The sequence below is a fragment of the Anopheles marshallii genome, chromosome 2 (assembly GCF_943734725.1).
Source record: "Anopheles marshallii chromosome 2, idAnoMarsDA_429_01, whole genome shotgun sequence".
NCBI lineage: Eukaryota > Metazoa > Arthropoda > Insecta > Diptera > Culicidae > Anopheles > Anopheles marshallii.
The window spans coordinates 47,477,260-47,498,958 of NC_071326.1; the positions used below are offsets into that span (position 1 = coordinate 47,477,260).

General features: G+C 42.2%; 1 protein-coding gene across 1 annotated transcript in view; it reads right to left on the reverse strand.

The window, feature by feature from the left end:
* Positions 1-21,699, reverse strand: part of LOC128719198 (cytoplasmic polyadenylation element-binding protein 3) — a 192,263-nt gene that overhangs the window by 140,201 nt on the left and 30,363 nt on the right. The window contains exon 2 of the mRNA XM_053812820.1: positions 16,656-16,761. Within this exon, the coding sequence (XP_053668795.1) occupies positions 16,656-16,761 (106 nt within the window). The remainder of the gene's footprint in view (positions 1-16,655; positions 16,762-21,699) is intronic.

Here is a 21,699-nt window from a genome sequence, read left to right on the forward strand (position 1 = left end):
CCTCCACCGGTACCGGTGAGCCGGATGATAGTGTATTCCCTCCTCATGGGAGAGGTCAAAGCCAATGGCCAAGGGCTCATAAATAAATTAAAGCATGAAATACGTCTTGCGGTGACCGTAAATCAATGTTCTACCGCTGTACGAACCGGTTTGGCGGTGGTTCTGGCGATGAAGATTCTTCCGTTCTGCTCGGTGGGAAAGCATCGTCTTGTCTTGCTTGCGAAACGGTAGAATAAAACAGGAGACCACGCGTCAGCATCCCGAGCGTATTTTCGATGTGCGTTAAGGAACAAATTGCCCCTTTCTAACAAGTGCCCGAAAGACACTTGAACTCGCTACACGCAAGCCCAGAATTAACCACCCGTTCTGGCGAGTGAAAGGATTTGCCAGGCTGCAGTTAATTTTCTTCAAGTTTACAATTCATCTTCTCGAGCATTGATAGATCTCGGTTGCTCAGTCATGCAGCCACCAAAACGTCCGATGGGGGAGAAAAGTTCGAAAACAGTAGCTATAAAGACGCAGTAACTGAATTATGGTACTTGCTTTGAGTTGATTGCAATGCGTGCTTGCGCCTAGCTTTTGAAAGACAGAGATTGAAAATTGAAATTGGCTCAAATAGTTTTTCACAACAATGGAATAGATTTTCTGGAGTGGAGCTTTTTTTTGCAACCACATTTCATTACTCCATTACGTTGCAAATGAAATGCAAGGATTTAAAACGTGAACGAACGCGTGCAACGGTTAGAAACACACAAAAGGAGATTTTGATTAGTTTCAGTTATAGGCACATAAACACGTTGCACGAAAAAAAAGTACGTAGATAGTAATCGTTGCTTGTAGCTAACGAGTTCCTATTTACTTATTCATTTTGTATGGTCTTTGTAAAACAAAGAGAATTATTTTACTTAAATATTAGAAGAAGTATTATGCAGCCTTGTAAACGGTTATCGAATACAAGTTTTGCACTTAAACACTTTATTGGAGGTTGGAATTTTGGTCATAACAAAACAATGAGATTCCTCAACTTCTGGTGCAGTCTTACTCTTTAAACTAAGTAATAGCAACGCCTATATTCACCAATGTAACTTTTGTTCAAAGTTAAAAATTGTTAATATAATGTAGAAGACGTCACTGTTGAAACATTTCTAAAGAAAACTGATTGTAGTATGATATATTTTCATTAAAAAAAAAATGCCACCTGTTACATCTATTTTGGACTCTCCTCGCGACCAGTGTTTGTTTACAATTTAATCATCAACATTTACTTATTATCCGCTTATCTTCTCTTTCTCTAAACTTGCTCGAAGAACGCAAGCTTAATCGATTTGCATTTGTTTGACTTTTACGTTCATCGAATTTGAACGGTTGCGAAGACGAATAACCTTTACGGGTATATATCACAAATTGGTAACAAAAAACAAAAAAAAAATGGGCGCAGGAAACCTTTGCTAATCCATAATAATATTATCATCACCGACCGCCAAATGAGCCGCTTAAGTGGGCAAACTTACAAAAGCAAAGTTGCTGCTGCTGCTGCGGTTTAAACGCAACAATGTGGAAGAAAAAACAAAATACGCAAAGATAAACAATGCTCACACACACTTGAACCCGTCACAGCACCGTTGAAGAAGAAGCAGTTGTTTTTCTTCTCCAAAGAAAATGGCAAATCGTTTCCATGTGCCCGCTGGGATGGACTTACGCCGCAGTTACCCGGAGATAGTTCTGTTTGCAAAGGTTTCTTCATTTTTTGCTTCGGTTTCTTCTTTCTTATTTTATTTAGCTCCCACTTACTTTCCATCCATCGGAAGTAATCCTGTTGCATTTTCGTATTTCATTACCATTACCGAATTTCCTGTGACTTCATTAGCAGTAAAATCACGTTCAGCAGCGGTTGCGGTGGGCGCGCATGGTAAGGTTTCCCCCACTTACCGTAACGATGGTTTTGATGGTGAATAAAGGAATATAAATAATGTGAAAAGCCCGTCTCACCATCCCGCTCACACGATATATGGAGTAGGGACGTAGCGGGCATAGTGGTCCAGTATGAGTAATGGGACGCGGCTGGCATGCGGTATGCGTTTCAGCCTTCACAAAGCACAAACCCATTTGCACAATGATAACGAAAGCACCTTAAACCGTGCAGGAGAGGCAGCTTCGAAATACGTTTTATACGCCACTTCTGTGCTCGGGCATCCGCACACCGATGGAGACGCCTGGTTCGACGTAAAAGAGATTTGGTGAAAGCATTCTGCGAATGACTTTTCGCACGGGCTTTCTCGGTCTCAGCGTTGCTCTACCAGTTTGGGATTACAATCCTGCTGGAAGCTAAGTAGATTGAGAGTTATTCAAGTGCGACACAGGCGGTCACTAGCTTTTTACGTGTGAGCTTTTTTTTTCGTTTGAGAAGAACAAAGTTTTCGATGATGCCTATACGAACTGTACATGTATGTTAGAGAATCTAGATTATTCCCGCTTTATGGAGCGAAATCGAAAGTGTTTCTCTCGCTGCTGGCAGGTTTCACGGTTATTTGGCAGGCCACATCCATCCTCGTCCGGACAGTATAATCAATCTGCATCACAACAACCGCGTGTCCATGAGACGATGCCACCACCAAACGACGGCATGCGCAAATGCGTGCATATGGTCCAGAAAATATCTCCATTAATCGCATCACAGCCAGCAAATTACAAAGTTTTCAACTAATTCTCATTCTATTAGCACTCTGGCAACTTTGCACTTCATCACCACCGACGTGCGATAGATGGCACGGGCAAACGAAAAGCAACCACCGGCACGCTTGCCGCAAATGAGTTCACGTGTTTTGTGTGCATCACCTACGGAACGCACCAGTGGCAGGCACTGTGTGATGATGTAGCGCAGCACAAACTTTGTCATGCACATGCAACTGGCAGCCAACGTAATAGAAAATTTTCGAACCATTTTCGAAGGGATGATTAAAAGGGAGAAAATATGTTTGTGTGTGTGTGCAGGGAAAAACGTTTTGGAAAAGAAAAAAAAGCTACCAACTTTGAGAAACAGAGCAAGTTCAAGTGCAAGTGTACCTTTGGTCATTGACATCATGTACAGTTTAGAAGCACGGTTGACTGATGAATTTGGGAAACATTAAGACAGGAGCATCACCGACGTCTTAAATGGTGATTAAAAAGTTGATAGCATTATTTACACCTTTTCCGAAACTTCCACATTCCAACATTACTTGTAGTTACAACTCAATCAGTATCTTTTGAAGTTATTTTTTTATTAATTGCTGATGATTGAATGTTAAACACAACCAATCGTTATTATGCTTGCTGCTAGCAAAGAAGCTTCCGTAGGAATAACTTACCATCTCAAACTACCATTACAAATATGATGAGATCATATCAATAATGCAGCGCAAATATGCAACAAATATGGCGGCGGTACACAACGCAGGTTGCAATATTTCATTCCACGAAAGCAACAAGCTCGAACAGGACACCGAAGGTACAGTGTGCCAAAGCGAACAGCAACAAATCCTGTCTTGTCAGAACGAATTTGGTTGTACCTACTGCCGGATTACGGCAACCTAACGACATCGTTAAGGTGTGCCAAATATACAACGCAAAACAACAACAAAAACAGCAACAAGCAAGGAAAGGCACCTCAAATGTTTTCGGTTACATCTTAAGCAATCCAAGCATATCATCGTAACGCTGTTGCTCATGTACAAACACCTTCCGACGGCTGCGCTAAAGGGCTGCTGGGGGAAAAAAACTGGTCAAAACATGTAACGAGAATCTGTTTGCCAGCTTGATTCGGTTTGAAGTTTGATACCAGTTTTAACGCTACTTGCCTTCGCAGAGCACTTGTCGACGCAAGGCTTCTTTAAACGGCGACTTTCAGCACTACACGCTGCGTACGATGGTGAAACGTCCTGCCTTGAGACGCTTCCCCATTTTATTTTGTTTTTTTCGGATTGTCGTTTTTTTCCGGCGCTACCCATTCATTCAGACATTTCGCAAGAAATGATGCTACTCGTCTGCAACTAGCATTGAGCAGCAAGGTGATGTGTGTTTGCAATTCAATTTCCAATAAATCTCAATAAAGCCCGCCCAAGCTGAAGTTTCCCGGTTTTTGGCAAGCTACGTACGAGCTCTGTTTTGCTGTTTAGGGTGTACGATAAAACAGCCGGATCGCTGATACGCACAACCGAATACACACGAAGTGGAGTATGGGAGTTTTCACGTTTTTTCTTTCTCTTTTAACTTGTGTCGATTCGCGGTACTTACACTGTGGGTAGCTATTCGACTATGTGATGGCCGAAAGTCTTTGAGCAGTGAAGTTTAGGTCAATAGGTGAAAACCAGCTGGTAACGGGAGGATACGTGTAAAGGAAATGGTGCCTTTATCCTAGCGGAAGAACCTCACAGAGGGAATGCAAAATGATAGTAGGCAGACCCGTAAGGAATAAACCCTCCGCTCTTATCAAGCTGTTGCTTTGTGTCTTTCGGCAAGACAAATCGGTACATCGACATACCGAAGCTAGCAAATAAGCTTTGGCAATAGGATTAGTGTTTCGATTTCCGGGATTCGACCGATCCCTGAGATAAAATTACTGAACATGTTGTGCTTTCGCTTTTTCATTCGACGCTCTGGATAAATGGACAATTCGCGCCGTTGGACGTACGCGTAGGGAAACTGTACAACAAAGCAGCGCATCATTGCGGGAAAACTTTCGGACGAACATTTGATTTGAGCCGGAAGATATTCGCACTTAATCAATCGATTTGTTTGGCCCATGCCCGGTCGGTTGGTCGGTTTCTGAACGGCTGCACGTTTCGCAAAAAGTTGTGTTTGATGAGCTGGAAATGATAGAAGTAATACGTCCGTCCTGGATTAGGGTCTTACGAGCGTCATGAAGTCATCGATTTTTCTATGGTTTTTTTTAACATTAACCCGCCCATGTAAATGTTTTTGCTTTACCGAAGAAAGAGAATGACAGACGCAGCGTTCCAACTGCCTGCTCTTCAATATTTAAAAAATATATTTACTGTTCATTTAAAACACAAATCCAAGCCTTATCAAACAAATTTCGTGCAATATACGTTGGTACATATATTTTTCATTTACAACATTTTCTTTTTCAATGTAAAATGAATGGATAAAATGTAGCAATTTTTTTTTACCGTACCCACTCATACATCTGCTGAACACAAAGAGATTTTTCCCAATAGATACGAATGAAACAGTTGCCCAATATCATTTGCCTCTCGAGTACCGAACTCCAGTAGCAATGTAAATTAGTCGCAATATACCAGATAATTGTGATTTACGGAAATCAATTCCACGAAGATTACGGCAGCAACATAAGGATGCATTGGTACCGATCACGGAGTCACGGTTGATTCGAACCGGGTAGAAGCAGTATCGGTGCTATAAGCCTGGCACGACAAATGTCCCATTCAGTACCGATGGGAAACCAATTAATCGTTGTCTTTATCGTTGTGTAAGCTGTTCAGCGTTTGCAGTGGAGTTGGAAAACCAACCACAAATTGGGGATCGGTCGCAATGAACAGATTTGTACCGAACCATTTTTTAAATGTTGAAAGTGTTCAAAGTTTTTAAAGTAAAGCTGTAAGTGTTCGATAAGTAAGTTGTTGTGTTGTAACAATTGTAATGTGCCAATTGCGGAATGAAGTAGTTGAGTAAGGATTTATAGAATAAAATAACAGAATTGTTGAAATATAAAAAAAATACTTCATGGATATGAAAAACATGTCACTTGTAATTTTTTCGTTGCTCTTTTAAAAAATGTGTTATCTATAATTTATGGTTTATTTTCTGTGTTGCTAGTTTTTGCCGGTTCTATTGCACAACTGGCAGAGTGACATTCATGCTCGCAAATGGTGCAGAGATCTGAATATTATGGCTACATTTTATCATCAAAAACCAACACGAAATGTAGTGCCACTCCACGCAATCATTCACACTACCACGTTCGTGAGGTAAAAAGTGACGAATGGCTTAGGTAACGATTTCACCGCTCTTGAAACCGTACCGTTCCGTGGCAAAATACATTCGCAATACTCGAGAGTGACCATTGCAGGGAATGATTATTAATCACAAAGGAGTGGTCATCTCTCATCTAGCATTAAACATCTGTTGTATGATAATAAAAGCGAAAAAAGGAATGAAATAACTATCTTGCCTAAGAACGCACCGCCTGCAGATGATGAGCGTCCTGCAGCATCTCAACCATCTCCATTCATAGTAACCACTTGCCACAAAACCTAACTGTCCCATCGGAACATCGCTTATCCGAAAACTGGATCGCCTTTGCGGATGGGAAAAACTGTGTCCCGGCTTACCGATGCAAGAACTACCGAAATAGAGTGTCGCTTGTTCCAGAAACAAGGTCACAAGGCACTTCAGAAAATTAAACACTACCCCTTTTTCTGCGAATTCCCATACTTCACGCAAACCCGTCCACACAACCAGGTAAGATTTCTTCGCCTCGCACAAACAATAAACGGTATTCTTAAGCTGTGACAGTGGAAGAAAAATGCTGGCAAACCCGAAGCTCAACTGCAGCCCGTGTGTTGGAAATGGCAATCCGAAGGAAAAACAGTGACACTCAGGTGTGCTTTGCTCGCCACGGTCTTGCCGTCTCTAACCGTAATGCAAACTGTACGCTATTTTCACTTCCTTTTGTTCCGCTGCCAAGCAGGCTTGGCCGGCTCTGAATGGTAAGTTTCGTTTAGTCCTAAATGGTAAGCACCACAGATGGATTGCTCGAGTGGATTGCTTTTCATTTATCATCAGAATCGAGCACGGGGAAAAAGATGCGTTTTCGTTTGCTAAATGAATGAAATCGGACGGTGAAGACCATCTGACCATCGGATACGGTACGGTAGCGGCGAACAGGCGCGTACCAGTTGGTAAAGGAAAAACAACTAATTAGAAGGTAATTAGTTTCATGCCGAAACCCGTATTCGAAACTTTAGTTCTCTAGAGTGAGTTTTTAAATGCGCTTAACCAGTGAAAGATTACGGTCACCTTTTATCATGAGCATCATCGCGGTTTGCTACTAATTGTTAAGGAAATAATAAATTCAAATATTTTAGAGATCGACGGCCTAAATTGATTGATAAGAAAAGAGTTTTGATATTTCAGAAATGAATAGAAACAAGAAAGAAAAGAAAGCACAAGAAATGCACTGTGCTAGCTTTTGTTTGTAATCGTTTGCACAGTAATAATAAATACTTACAAAATATGTTGTGTAAACTACATATAGACATAAAACGCACTTCTCTGCAGAGAGGTGGGTAACATACCTATAATGAAACACAAAGCGAAAAATCATGAATTATGTAAGCGTAAATATAAATTATGGTTTAAAAAGCGGATAACATAAATAACTAACTAAAACAGTTTTATTGCTAGTTTTATTTTTATAAAAAAGTCTTTAATTCATCTATGTTTGACAAATATACTCCGAAGCTCAAAACTGTGCTTATCTCGATTTTTCAAAGGGCAACTTCTTCATTATCGGTACAACAGCACAGAGAGGTCTAGGCCTGCAATTTCTGGATAGGACTATTGGTCCGGAAGAGATTTTGGACCGGTCTTGCCGTGCGAAGACCGGCACCGCTACCAATACACCACCGGGCAGCTCCTTCAGAGGGCAACATTCTCAAATCATAGATCGAATAGTTTTTTTCATCGATAAAATATTTGTAGATATCTTGTTGAAAACCATCAAGACACCATCTTATTAATCATATGTTAACAGAAAATATTCAATTTTTTTGCATCTTTTGCAAAATGGTTAATATTTTAATAATTCCATTATATCATTTTTAATCCATTTCATATCATAATGAAAAAAAACTCTCTCGGGATTTGAAAAACTTGTTCCTCAAATGTAAAATTTTAAAATTCGTGTCTACCGAAGAACGTATGGCTAGCGAAAAAATAAGCTGATTGTCCATTTAGACCGTTTAAGAAGCGAATGAAAAAAAAAACGTTTAAACAAAAGGTTTAAAACTCTTAGATTTTCAAATAAACTGACAGGCCCTTAAATTTAAGTTTAGATTATGTGCATAGTAAGGACTAAGGATTTCGACTAGTTGTTCGACAAGTATCAAAACAAATTATTTCACAAAGTTAGTTTCTAAGGTAAGCGGATATGAAAAGAATATCATATATTGAAGGATCGTTTTTTTTTTAAATACTTAAGTTAGTAGAATTTTTCTTCAATTTGTCATGGTACAAAATCCCATCTGGATTGGTCGAACTTCTTGATAATATTAAGTATGAAGTAAGTATGAAACGGCAGGATTGGCCTAGTTGGTCGTTTTGGCAAGATTCATTGAAATCCTCCAAGAAACTTCTCCGGCACGGATGTTAGGTAATATAGCGGCTAATCAAAAGTTTAGAGCCAAACCCTTAAAATCCGTCAGCATAACAACAACCTTATTTCAGTTAACCGCTCGATGTTTAAACTAATGTGTGATGGATGCCATCTTTAAGTTGATATTTTCTTACTTAATTAACACCCTTGTCCAAGAAATAAAATCATTATCAATATATCGAACAATCTTAAACGTGATTTATCGTAACACCTTCGAAAATATATGAACGGCTGCGAAAGGAACATTTCAATTGTTTGTGAATGTTTGCCTGTTTGAAATGTTTTGCTGCAGTCTTTTTACCCCATTTACAAATGTAATTTCAATACGTGGAAACGCGTAACGAGTGTAACAATCCTTTCACATTTCACATACACCACATGCGGCATCAGGGGCCGACAATCTGTTTCATCTCATTTAACAGCATGCTCATTTGCATACACTCAAATACGATTTTCACAAGCTATATTTTCCAGTTCATGCCTAAAACGAACCGTCTAAAGGTAACCTTCAAAAGAACAATCTAACTCTCCAGAGAATAAAACTCACGGAAGCCGATTTCAAATCGCCTAAAATAACGATTCCACCAAAAAGTTTATGCCGAACGTTTTCCCCTAGTTGGTAACGATCTCTGCAGCGAGTGCGCGGAATTTTTATTGAGCTTTCATGTAAATGTTCATTTCCACCGGCACAACAATGTTGCGCACACTTTATTGAATCAATTTCGAAATTCCTTACATGTCTACGTGAACATGTCAATTGGAACGATCTGCGGGAAGAAATATGAATTTGGACTGGCCAACATCAAGACGGAGCAGAAGAGTATTTGTGAAGCGAACTTTAGAAATAATTATTGTATGCCTGTGGCCTATGCCAATGTGTACCTGTTAAATGTTTTGTTTTTTAAATTAAAAAAAATTACGAAATGGATTAATGGGAGTAATTGTTAAGGTGATCAATCGAAATAATAATAATGATCATAGCATATTTTTGCCATTCATCGAGAAATGGTTACAAACTACATGTTTCTTATGCTCGTTTTCAACTTTACTAATATGAAACAGACGAAATTTATGTCAGCTATCTAGGAAAAGAAACCCATTTAATTCATGAAACTCCGTAGTGCGCAAGCCTACTGGTTATCAAAAATGGTTCATTTTAAATAGAAATTATCGTAATTTCTTGCCTCGGTGAACGCAATCACGGTAGCGAACGATAGTGAGTCACATAAACACACCGTAACACAGCCGGAAAATCTGACCAAAGCAGAAAAAAGTATGGATTTACGTTACGCCTGTACCTTTACCGAGCTGACGTGAAAAAAACGATGAATCTAAAGCCTGTCCACCAAGGCACCTTCTGGTTACTTCCACGGTTTTATTTTCGCATGTTACTGCCCAAGCAGACAAACTCATTTGCATCGGCGTTACCGCCCTCGGAGCAGTGCCGCTGGAATCGTAAGTATACCGAACAGTTGTCGCGCAATTCGAACAGGTGACCTTTCCTTCGGCACACCGGTGCACTAATTAATTACAATCTATCGGAAGCTCACAATCGGAAGTTCACTTAGTGTCCAAGAAATCTGTTTTTCCTATTAAACGTTTGCTATTGGTGGTACGCGTTTGTCTTTCTTTTCTCCGTTTGTGCCAGCCTACATTAATCCAGCTTGTATATCCACGAGCCTTACCGAACGTGTCGTAGCCGTAGCCTTTCAGATGAAGAGGACAAAAAACGAAAAACCAGCGAAATTTGCATAATCGCACAAACAGGTAACAAATGCAAAACGTTACTTGAATGCTTGTTTAGTGACGCTTCGGTTTTCTTTGTGCTTCTCATTATACTTATTTGTTTGTGCTTACGAACGAATGCGTACCATCATGCAGGGGTTGAAGTTTGACCCGCTACGATTGATCATGAGTAAAAGGAGATTAAACATGGAAAATTAAAAAGAGGATGAAACCTCAGCAGTAGGTTTTTAATACTGCACAGCCCAAGAATTCACTTAGGAGTAGAAAGCTCCTACGTAAACCATTAACACAATGACGAAAGACTTTTCGTAGAAAATCGCAATTATATTCGATTCAAGAAATAGATCGTGCTGATTAGTTGTGCAACAAATTTCATCCTACAGTTGCGTAGATTTTTTACAATAATTTGATGAAAGCTTTGGAGCTCATTCATTCTTAAATACAGCGAACGGATATGAATGAGGATGCGTAGCAAAACCGAAACAAAAAAAAAACATTTGTGCACGCCAACACGTCTTTGTTTCGTTTTTTGGACAGTTCGTTCTGGAAAATACTCCTTCAACAACGGAAGGTACAATTTTCACAACCGTACACACTTGTTTAAGAATAAAAACAGCCCTGCCAGAGACAGAATGGCCTATCGTTTGTGTCCATTTTTCCACAAAACCAGAACCAAACAATGACTGATGATTTCGAGAGCACTGCGGGGAAAACAATAAAATTTTGTTTCCCATTCTTCCGATCCGTTGCTTGTTTTGCACACGTCGGTTCGTAAGACCTTTCATTTCACTTCGCAAACAACAGTATCAAGGGCAGATAAAATTGGTCGGTAGGAGCGTCCGGACAGGAACGAAAACTATCAAAGCTCTCTCGTGTCGAAGAAAAAACGCACACAGAATAAAACCGAAACACACACAAAAACTTCCAGCTCGATAAAATGGCAGACAATCTCTGCCATATTTTGGAGAAAGTGTTTGATGCTGCTTTGTGGGGTTGTTTTCTTTATATTGGATGCTTGCTTCTTTTTCCGTTTTTTCCCCCCACTCAACGTTTATGCCATGTCCAGTTAACGAAAGCTCTTTGCTGCTGCGTTGTACCCGGTGTGATGGGTGCAAAATCGACAAACGCCCAAGGCGAACGAACATCGTTTTTCATTATTTCAAGTTTTCTCTCACTTCCTCTTGTCCGTGCTGCAAGTGTCTTGTCCATGAGACACAGGGTGGATGGGATTTTGACGGGAGTGAACTGTTTCAAACCCCCTTGTTCCATGTGTCCCCACTTCTGCTGGCCAATGGTTTTGATGATGAAAAGCTGTTATCGTTTGCAGGATATTCGTGTTCTGCTTTCGCTGCTGTTTATTTTATTCATCACTTGCTACCGGTCGGTCCATTATGTGGGATGGTTCTGGAATAGGCGGAACTGCACGCTACCGAAATACAAACTGATTTCGATAAGATCACTGAACCACCTACACTCATTCACGGTACGGAGCAGTGGAGTGATGATTAAAATCAATATTCGGAGGAGTTTCAATGCAACAATCTTTTTCATTTGAGCTTGCAAGAAAGAATTTGTTATTTTAAGCATGAAAAAAGAACGTTTTGTTGTGTGCTTAAAACGATTCCAACAAATTTGTTGGAAATTTTACAACGTCGGAAAGAAACACAAAATTCGCGTGTTTTAGAAACTAGCCAAAAACCATGCAATGCGATTGATCTGACGCAGTTTGCGTAATTATGCGTGTCGTTAATTATAAAAGAAAATGTACAGACAGAAATTCGAGGATGATATTTCTAGAGCAAGAGTTTTATAAAATACACATATTTGTTTACTGCCGTTGCTTCTGCTAATATTGTTGTTAGTGTATAATTATAAAATGCGTTACATGAGTAAGAGACATCTCAAACTGTGTTGATATGCTTTCAAAGCATATTTTTTCCTCTCAGAAAACTATTTTTACATAGCCGTAACATAACGTCAAGCAAGCTTAAGAAGTCGATTCAGCTCAAACGGCAGTGAAACGCATAAAGCAATCAGGCAGCTTTTTTGCACCACTTCTTTCCTGCTAAAGTGGCAAAATAACTCCCAGCGCTTTGTGACAGTTACAAATACGATCGAAATCCTGACAGATAAAAATAACTTTACCTTCCGGGGAAAACGGAAAATTTTAATACAACCCAAAGCTCCCGTGGGCATCCTTCCGATTTCCATTTTAGCTGTCGCATCTTCTCCACATAGACACACACACACACACACACACACACACACACACACACACACACAAACACTTGCTTAGCCTTTTCCCAATCCAAGGCTGAGAGGTGCCCGCTAAATGGGATAACTTTTGCAGGCACCTTGCAGCCAACCATCGAACTCTATGCCGTATGGGCAAATGGAGGGGAGACGAAGATGCACTCACAAACCGTACCGCGAACCAACAAACTTTTACGCCGGCTGCTTCGTTCCCGGCTCGGGGACACAAAACTTGCCTGGTTGATGCGTGCTTTGGCCATTGTCACATGACTTGAGGACCCACAACCACACGTTTAGTTTAGCGAGCACACACCAGCATGCAACTCACGCGAAGCCGTCTGTAAGCATGCTGTGCACGATCGCATCCTTGTGTCGTCTTGCACCCGACATTGGGATCCCGTAAGAGAGAAAAGTTGAACCCAATGGAAGAAACCACAAACCGGAAGCCACTGGGCGAGATCGTTTTGGGGGTTTCTTTTTCGGCAAAAGGTGGCAATAGTGCATATTCCAGTTCTATTCATTCTTAGTCCAGAAACCCTTTTTTTGCTTTATTTTGCTATACAAGTACACGGCTAATGCCCGAACACTCCGGTAGGTGGTGGTGTTGGTGGCACTGGTTGGGAAAATCATCCGGCGTTGTTATTTTCCTTGTCCTTTCACTGACTTGGCTGTCTGTTTTTGTTGTACATTCATTGCTTGGCGAAAAGGGATTCGACGGTCCCGGTGGGGGAGGGAGTAAAAGTTTTCCGCGACGCGATGCATTTCCACTTCCTTCGCACAGTCTGTTATGTCGGCGAAGGGAAAAGATGATTAATAGTCCCGGTGCAGTGCAGCACTAGCAGCAATAATGGTTGCACGGGGTTTAGGAATGCGTGCAAGGACCATTTTGTGGTGCATTCGATGCATCGCCATCGGTTTACCCTGCAACAGGAGGCACATTTCGAAGCAAATCTTGGTCCTTATGCGTTTGTGCAACCGCACAGATGCACTCAACCAAATGCAGAAAAGTTCATATTTCCCCGCTGCGGTGCGCAGATATCCGCTGCATTGGAACTATTTGTTACTGAAGTGAGCGTGCAGAGCACAAAAGGCACGCCACCCGCCACGAAAGTGAATGTTTCGATTAGTTTCGGGCAAAATTTATGGAACCACTCGGGGTGCACGATAATTTATCCCAATCACACCCCGAGCCGAAAGAAACGTACGCGCGCAGGTACGTGCACGAGCACCGTACGCCATGCGAACACGCAAAACGCTGCTATCCCGCAGCACTGCTTCAGAGCAAAAGATTCACCAAGGCAAGATGAAAATATAATTTCCTTCGCTTTATCACCTCGCAAAAAAGGTGCGGAAATTTATGGAAAGCGTTTCTCGTTTCGCCCCAAAATCCATTCATCGCTGCGACACAAGTCATCATCACGCCGTCGTGTTCGTGGATGTGCCGTTGACGGTCGCATTTCGAAATTCGATCAAGTCACACTCAATCACAGATTCATCGGCAAAGGTGATTACTGTTTCGACTGTCTAGCTATCATGTCCATTCGGTAAGTGGTCGGTGGTGTTGGTGGGCCGGTACACAGCAAATAGAAGGCACAAACACTCGCACGGAGTAAATAGATGGAAATCACTATGCTGATAGATTTTGCTCACGCATTGCCAAGAAAACATGAACACCGGTAACCAGTGTGTTCTCGTCAGCCGAATATCAAGAAAAGAACATCGAGCCAGCAACGTACGGGGGTTTGCGTATGACAGCTCAGCTTCCTCTAGTGTGTGAAACAACATTTCGACCATTTCCGCCAGTCGGTTGGAATGGACACGGGTGGAAAAGGAACGGAAAAGAGGGAGGCGACAAAAATCCCTCCCCACAATCCTGAGCTGCATAAGGCATCGTCATATGAGTGAAATCCAATCTTTACCAGCGTAAGCTGGGACGTGAAAAGAAAAATCGAAACCACGCCGACTCCTCCTGCAAATCCTTCGAGACGAAACCGACAGCGCGCCAACAGCATCAGGCCAAAGCTACCGAAGCATTGGTTTTGCTTTGCTATTGCCAGCTTCCCAGCGGATTTCCTTCACACTGGATGCTGAGTGAAAAATTTTCCCATGCATATTAATAAGATGTTCTTTGATTTTAAACCTTTTATTTGTGCTTCGTTTGTTTCGGTACGACATGGATTACGAGATACTTCTGTGTAAGGTTGGAAGCTTTGGTGTTATCTTTTGCTTCTGCTGCTTCAATGAATTCTGATGCCACATTCGTGTCCGCAATTGCGGTGAGGACTTGGATAGATAAAAAAACAGGTTGACTAGATCATATCTTTTCATGTAATACGACACAAGAACAAACACGTAAGTACGATTTTAACAACCAAATAGAACCTTAATTAGTTAAGTAATATTTTCCCCTATCGTGTTACATATAACCATGATTGCTTATCTGCTTTGTCCTGAGTTTAAATTGTGAAACAGACAGCCAACTCGTCAGTGCACTCATTTTCCGCAAAACAACATTTGGCTGTAAATTTTGAATGCTATTTCTCGTCATATATATATATATATATATACACACTGTGCCTTTATCATCTCGGTCGCTAGGCTGTCATTTGCAGCGTCGTTGCCGTTGTCACCGCAATGCAGAATTGGCGAGCAGTGTGTGTCATGGTATGCATTGGGTACATACTGCTCAACAAGCTTAATAGGTCGACTGGCAACAACGAGTTTCACACATCCATACCTTTTATGCTGCTTAGCCGGCACGTTGCTCTTGCTGCGGAAGTCTAAGACAATCGTGTAGCGGGAAATGTTGTCATCGTTTCTAGCCCGGAAACACTTGTTTTGGCATCGTTTCGTTGTTGTCGACCATCGGGGCGAGTTTTGATGGCCAGTTCGTCGCAGAACCGCACATCCTATGACGTCTATACAGATTCTTTTCCCTTTTCCTGCATGCTATATGAGTCGAAACCACCTGCCAAGAAGGGTGCCGGTTACTTGGTACAATGAGTCCAGCACCAACCTCAAGCCAACCTCAACAAACCAGCAGGAAAATTGGTATGCCAACGTTGTAAAGGAAATCCATGTATCAAAGACTGTACTACTGCGTACTTGCAGCAGCAAGGGATACATGGAAATTAAGTTTAAAAATGATCAAACGTAACTATAATCATAATGCATGCTGAAGATTTCGCAATCTAGAGATATAACATGAACCTCAGCATTTAATTAACTATTTATTTGAAGAAGCAAGCCTAACATTCTTGTGGCATCCATCATTAGTAAAACATTCCTTGCATTTACACTTAGTGCTAGTGGACCTTGAACACTGACCCTTATCTGATCAGATAATAAAAATTCCATAACCTTTTTGCTAAATATTACATTTCTACGCATGATTCGTGTTGCATGTTGATGTTACAGCTGAACGATCTTAAAAAAACACAGATAATGTTCCCATAAAATTGCATGAAACCCACAATTCCTGCACTTTTGCGTATATCGATTCAAATTATCTCTTGCTTGCAAACCGAATCACCGCACAATCTACTCGAAGCATACCAGATTATGCCCCGGAGGTAGGGCTGTGAAGAATGTGACCGTAGCGTTCTTCATACGAGACGTTAAAAAAAGCTAAAATATGCTTCTTCCACTTGAGCACATCGTTGATCTTTGTAAATCCAGAAAAAAGACCACAAACAACCAACGGCAAACAACAAAACCAAAAAGAGGCTCCACAAAGAAAGTTCTCGAATGTATGACGCACGATCGATACGGCGAAAGTTCTGTCATTCCCTTGTCCTGCGCTGGTCCGTTCCCGTGGAAGGTAATCTGTCCAAATGTTAATTAAATTCCTCGTCCAAAAAATTCCTCCCAAGGATCTTTAACCTTCCACATCTGCATTCGGTGCTAGGCGGTGCCTAATGGGTAAAGGGTTTTGAGCTGGGTTACATGAAATATCGTACGCTAATTTTGATCTCAACAGACAGCTCATAAAAGCAACCCGATAGAAGATTACCCGTGCCCGTTTTTCTCGACCATTTTCAGTGGGCCTGCGTGTGTCTACCGGTGCGAATGGTGCGCTTTTTAAACGATTTCCAGTATAATTGTGTATCAAAGTGTGAACGGCACACAAATATACGTAAGCTTGCTTCAGGGACTGTGCTATTACTATTCCCTTTCTTGGAAAGTTTTGTAATGGAGTTCCACTATCAGATTTGATACTGCGGATGATTCGATTGTGGTCTTACGGGTCGAACGGACTTACCTTTCAGATGATCCGGCTGCGATGCCTCGCCTACGTTTCGCATGATGTCGCTCAGACAGTGCTCCAGCGAGCGCATGTCCAAACCATTGCTCAGTCCGGTGCGGTCCTGGAAGAACAAGACGAAATGAAGCTGTTAGGGAAATCCGGTCCGAAAATTGTGAAGTTAAGATTGCGGCGGTAATTAATGAATACGGTGGGTAACTTTTTCTCTCTGCCGAGCGCTTTTTGCGCAGCGTAGTATATTTTCAAAAGATGCCCTACGACGTCGTCGACGAAAGCTTCAGAAGTGACAGTGCCATTAAGCCAGTACAACCCTGCCCAGGGGGCAGAGAAAGAGGGCGCGCGGTTGTGTGAAGGAAAGGAGCTGCTAAACCCTATCCCACGACGGTACTGTATCCATTCCGTCGGAAGGATGCTCCTTAGTGAAGTCACTTTCTTTAAGGTCAACCATTGGAAACGAGACCCATTCATAAGTTGCTCGTGTATGTTAATTTAGTCCCAAATGGCAAATTGGTACGCCTCAGAACGCCATGCAGTCCCGGCGGTATAACCTGTGGAAAAATCCCCCTCCCCCCTCCCCCACGCCAAGGCACATTGAAGGCAAAGGGAAACTAATTTCGCAAAAGGTTAGCCACGATAAGTTTCATTTTCCACAGGTAACATTCACACTCGGATGAGTACCTTTAGGGTACTCGACGGTGAGTGAGCTACCGTATGTTATACTGTGTTTTACTTTTTGTTGATGAAATTTACGCTTCACTCATTCGTAATTCCTGCAGTTTGGAGAGGTTTTTCTTTTTTTTGCATATTCCAAGAATAAACTTAAAATTGGTTACGTAAATTGTTCAACATTTCTTAAACCGCTCTGGAATGGTACACGTATCACGTGCTTGCACTGGAAATCAGTAGCCTAAAGCTACTAGAAATATTTGAAATTGCACCCACACTAGTAACGTCCACACATGTGTGAAAACTCGGATGCAAAACGGATGCTTTGTGAAAAACTCGTCAAATCTCTAAATTGGATCGAACCATATCACACTAAACCGCGTCAGCGCGTTCCTTTTGCCGTGAGCAAAGTTAAGAAAACTTTTCCTGTGTTGCATCCTCCTAACTCCTAACTCCTTTTTCAGAATGTCACTTTAGACCGTTGAACAGTTGGTTGAGATAGAGAGGTAGCAGACAAAAAAAAAGCTTACACACCAACACCCACATGCACGTACGGCCGCAAAACGAATACGGAAGCATCTCGCTATAATACCGTCCTCGGAGCCAACCATCCTTGGAATGGCAAAACTGGGTCGTATAAATATTTTCTTATTGGATTTTGAATGAAATATTTCCGCTTGCTGCTTCAATTTTACGTTCCCTGCCTCACATCGGTACGAGTGTGTTTTGCAAACGGACACCAAAAGCCAATACCGACGGCAGCAGGATGGAATAGTGCGCACCTCGCGACCCACCAGCAAGACGATGTACCGTGTAAATCGTCCATTTCATACCATCCACATCTTTCGTTGGTCTCCTATGGGCTCTGTTTTACCCGAAAGGGATCACACAGTCAATGACAAAGCCGATGCTGGGAAGAAGATGTCGTTTTCTAGCACCAAGTGGCATAGAGATTATGTACGCTGCTGCATACACCCGGGCAAACCCGCTGGGAAAGGTTACGAGCGGTGTGAAGGGAAAGTTTATCCATCTTCTAAGGCAATCGAAGAGCCAAAAACCGCACACGTTTCATATATGCGCGGGATGAGCAGCTCGATTCTTTCATTTATTTTTCTTGCCAGCATTTTTTGCATATTTCCCATCGTTTTCGGGCATTCGTTGCCCCACAGCTGTTGCATGTTGGTAAGGTTTCGTTTCCCATGCATTCCTACTCCGATTGCCGGATTGCCGACGGGTGCACGCGGCTGTGCAGTGAAAGAATCCGATGCGCTAGTCTGCACCAGAGTTGGCAAGAAGCATTCAGCGTGTGAAAGCCACACACCGGGGATAGTATTTCTTGCGAACTGCTAGCTCTGAAATAGGGCACAATGGAGGGATAAGCAAGTGTAAGTCCCGCCCGATTCGGAAGAGGGAGAAGATGCATTGCAAACGGCTAACCAGTCAGCCGGAATGCACTGTGCAGTAGACTGCTGCCATTTCCTGAGAAAATGATCACTTTTCTGCGTAGTTTAGCGTTTGCATTCAAAGCAAACAGAATTCGCATACTGCAACTCAGATGCAGCGAAAGAAGGTTAAATCCTCCAGAAAATGCATCCGCGGAAGGAACGGCTACGCTTGTGTTGTCCTTCGGTAAGGCTCATATGCATCATATCGCAAGGTAGAAGCTAAGGGTAAAGTTAGAAATCATCATACTTAGTGAACGGATCGAACTATGGGTTCAAATGCTGAGTGTCATCGGAGCAAAATGCAAGGTAAACACATTCTATACGAAAATCATTCCAAAGCGCTGTTTTGGTAAACATCTATCCAACAAATAACAACATCAAGCAACTTTTTCGCTCTTCCACAATCCTTACCGGCGTACAGCATGATGCAAATAAAGCTGCTAGCCTCTGTTTATATGTGTCCATATTATACAAAATAGGAGCAAGAACAAACTTACAGGACAGGTGAATAAAATTGATTATTTTCTATTTGTTTACCCGGCGGTCCTTTTTCCGATCACCGTTGGTTGGCTTGCACAAACAGATCGATCGCAACATAATAAATCCAGCGCAAATGCTAGCAAAACAAAACCGATACTCGTGCCCTTAAGGCAACCAGCAGAAAAGGATATATCCACGCTGAACAACAAAGAAAAAAAAAAGGCTCCTACACAGTTAGTCGTCTTCCGACCGTAGCCATAGGCTGCAAGATAGTACATCAAACGTATGCGCCTGACAGGTAGGCAATGTTTGGTGGGTTGATTTGATAAGACCGCACACTGCTAACAGTGCTTTATGTTTTCCCTCATCATCGTTAAAAGACTGCCTCGGATGTGATTCAATCGCTTCATCAAAGGTACAAGGGGGTTCATCTCTAAAGGCTGTCATAATTGAATGTTTGGTAAGCAAGATGGACGGACCGGGAGGCTAGGGATAGGCCATAATGATGCGAGAGATCAAAGCAATTTCGGATCCATCTTGTGAAGCTACATTTTTGATTGGCGCGTGATGATAAGTATTTTTTCTGATTAAAATCAATTAAAACCAGTACAATCACCGTATTTCCACCGTGTTTGTTTCATTGCAATTGTCACAAACTAAAAAGTTATCATTTTCATTATAATTATGACAGCTCTTTGCCCAAAAATCGCAAACTGAGATGTTTTTAGCGAGCAAAGGACGACCGGACTGTTCTGCGAAATGTTAAATACTTCATCGAACGTTTGATTATATTTATATCCGAGCGAAACTCTGTCGGACGACATTCCAGGGCGACGAGTGATGATCGATATTTTACTGATTAAAATAATTAAGCACTAAACCATTTACACAATTGTAAAAAAAGTTTGTCTCACTGGAATCCACACAAACTGCGTTTATTTTTCTGCGTGGAATCATCAGACAGTTGTGCGAAACATTAAATATTTCATTAAACGCCGTAATGCTTTTATTTCAGTGTAAAAAATCAGTTATGCAGCATTCCAGGACAATGCGTTCCTACGCAATATAGGTGCAGCTGCTGCAGCATCATTTGAAACCGTTTCAAATATCCACGCCTAATCAAATCCGATACCGTGCAAAATTCCGACTCGCACACCAAACATTACCTTTCATCGTACTATGCGACACTTTTGCGTTTTTTTTTCCTAGACCTCTGTATACCTGCGGGTGGCCAAGCGGTACGTGTACGGGTATCGAAACGTCAATCTGAAATCAACACGTTCCCCAACACAAGCGAAGGCCCGAGTTTAGCGAGCAACGCCAACGCTGTTTAGTTTTTCGAACCCAGTGGATGCCACCGTTTCAGGTCTCCAGCCGTGCGGTATTTTGTGGCGCGAAATTTCAACCAAATGACGGATGAACACGTTCACGTTAGGCTTCGGCAAACACGGTTTGTCCGAGAAATCGAGCACCCAAAAATTGACGAGTACAGTACCGTGCCGATGTAGGTGCCATGGTTTCATACCGTACCCGTCCCAGATGACCCGAGGCTGATCAATTATGAACGATTCAATTCGCTTTTTCGCCCTTACCATTGGTATCCTGGTACTAGCACACACACACACACACACACACAAACAAAACACACACCTTTAGTTATACGCCATCCAGCAGTGTTATTGAAGCATTCTGGCCTCATACACGGACAGAGGAATTGAGAATTTTTTGGTGCGCGAATCACAAACCAGGAGGCCGATGGGATGGCTTCGCGCTGCAATTCGAGCCTCTGGACAATATCGGACTGGTTGAAATACCGTCGATGGAAAGCGATCGGTAGCGGGATCGGTACAAACCCGTCGGCTGGAATAGGCGAAACAAGCATTCTGCACGGACGTTCGGTTTACGAATTTTGCTGGCTTCATCATCGCATTTCAGTCACCTTGCCAATTTCGGTTGCACTACCAGCCCGACCGTCGATGCCATTGCAAGCAAACTAAAGCGCGCGAAGTTCGGGAAAAATTCATAAAACCATTAAAATTCTATAACCCACTCAATCAGCTGCACGCTGCAACATGCACCGAAAATTGGACAGTTGATATTTTCATTCAATTCCCGCTTCCGGAGCAAACCCGTAACGTACAGTCGGCTGGGAATGCTGTGATTCTTCGCCCGCTGTCCTACCGCGGGGCTGTCTTCCTCCACAAACCGGGGGCGAGACCGAACGATATAGCAGCTCATTGGACTCATTTCTGGGGATAGTTTTTCACCCAGATCTGTTTTGCAGCCACCCGTTTAGCGGGGCCTAAACGACAATCAAACATTCGAACTACCGTAACACATTGCTTGCCGAGCTTGTCTTGCGGATTCGTTATGCCCTACAATAGCAGATCATTTAAGGACACACACCACCGTCCTTTGGTCGTTCCAGCAGCTCACCCGTACGGTTCGCT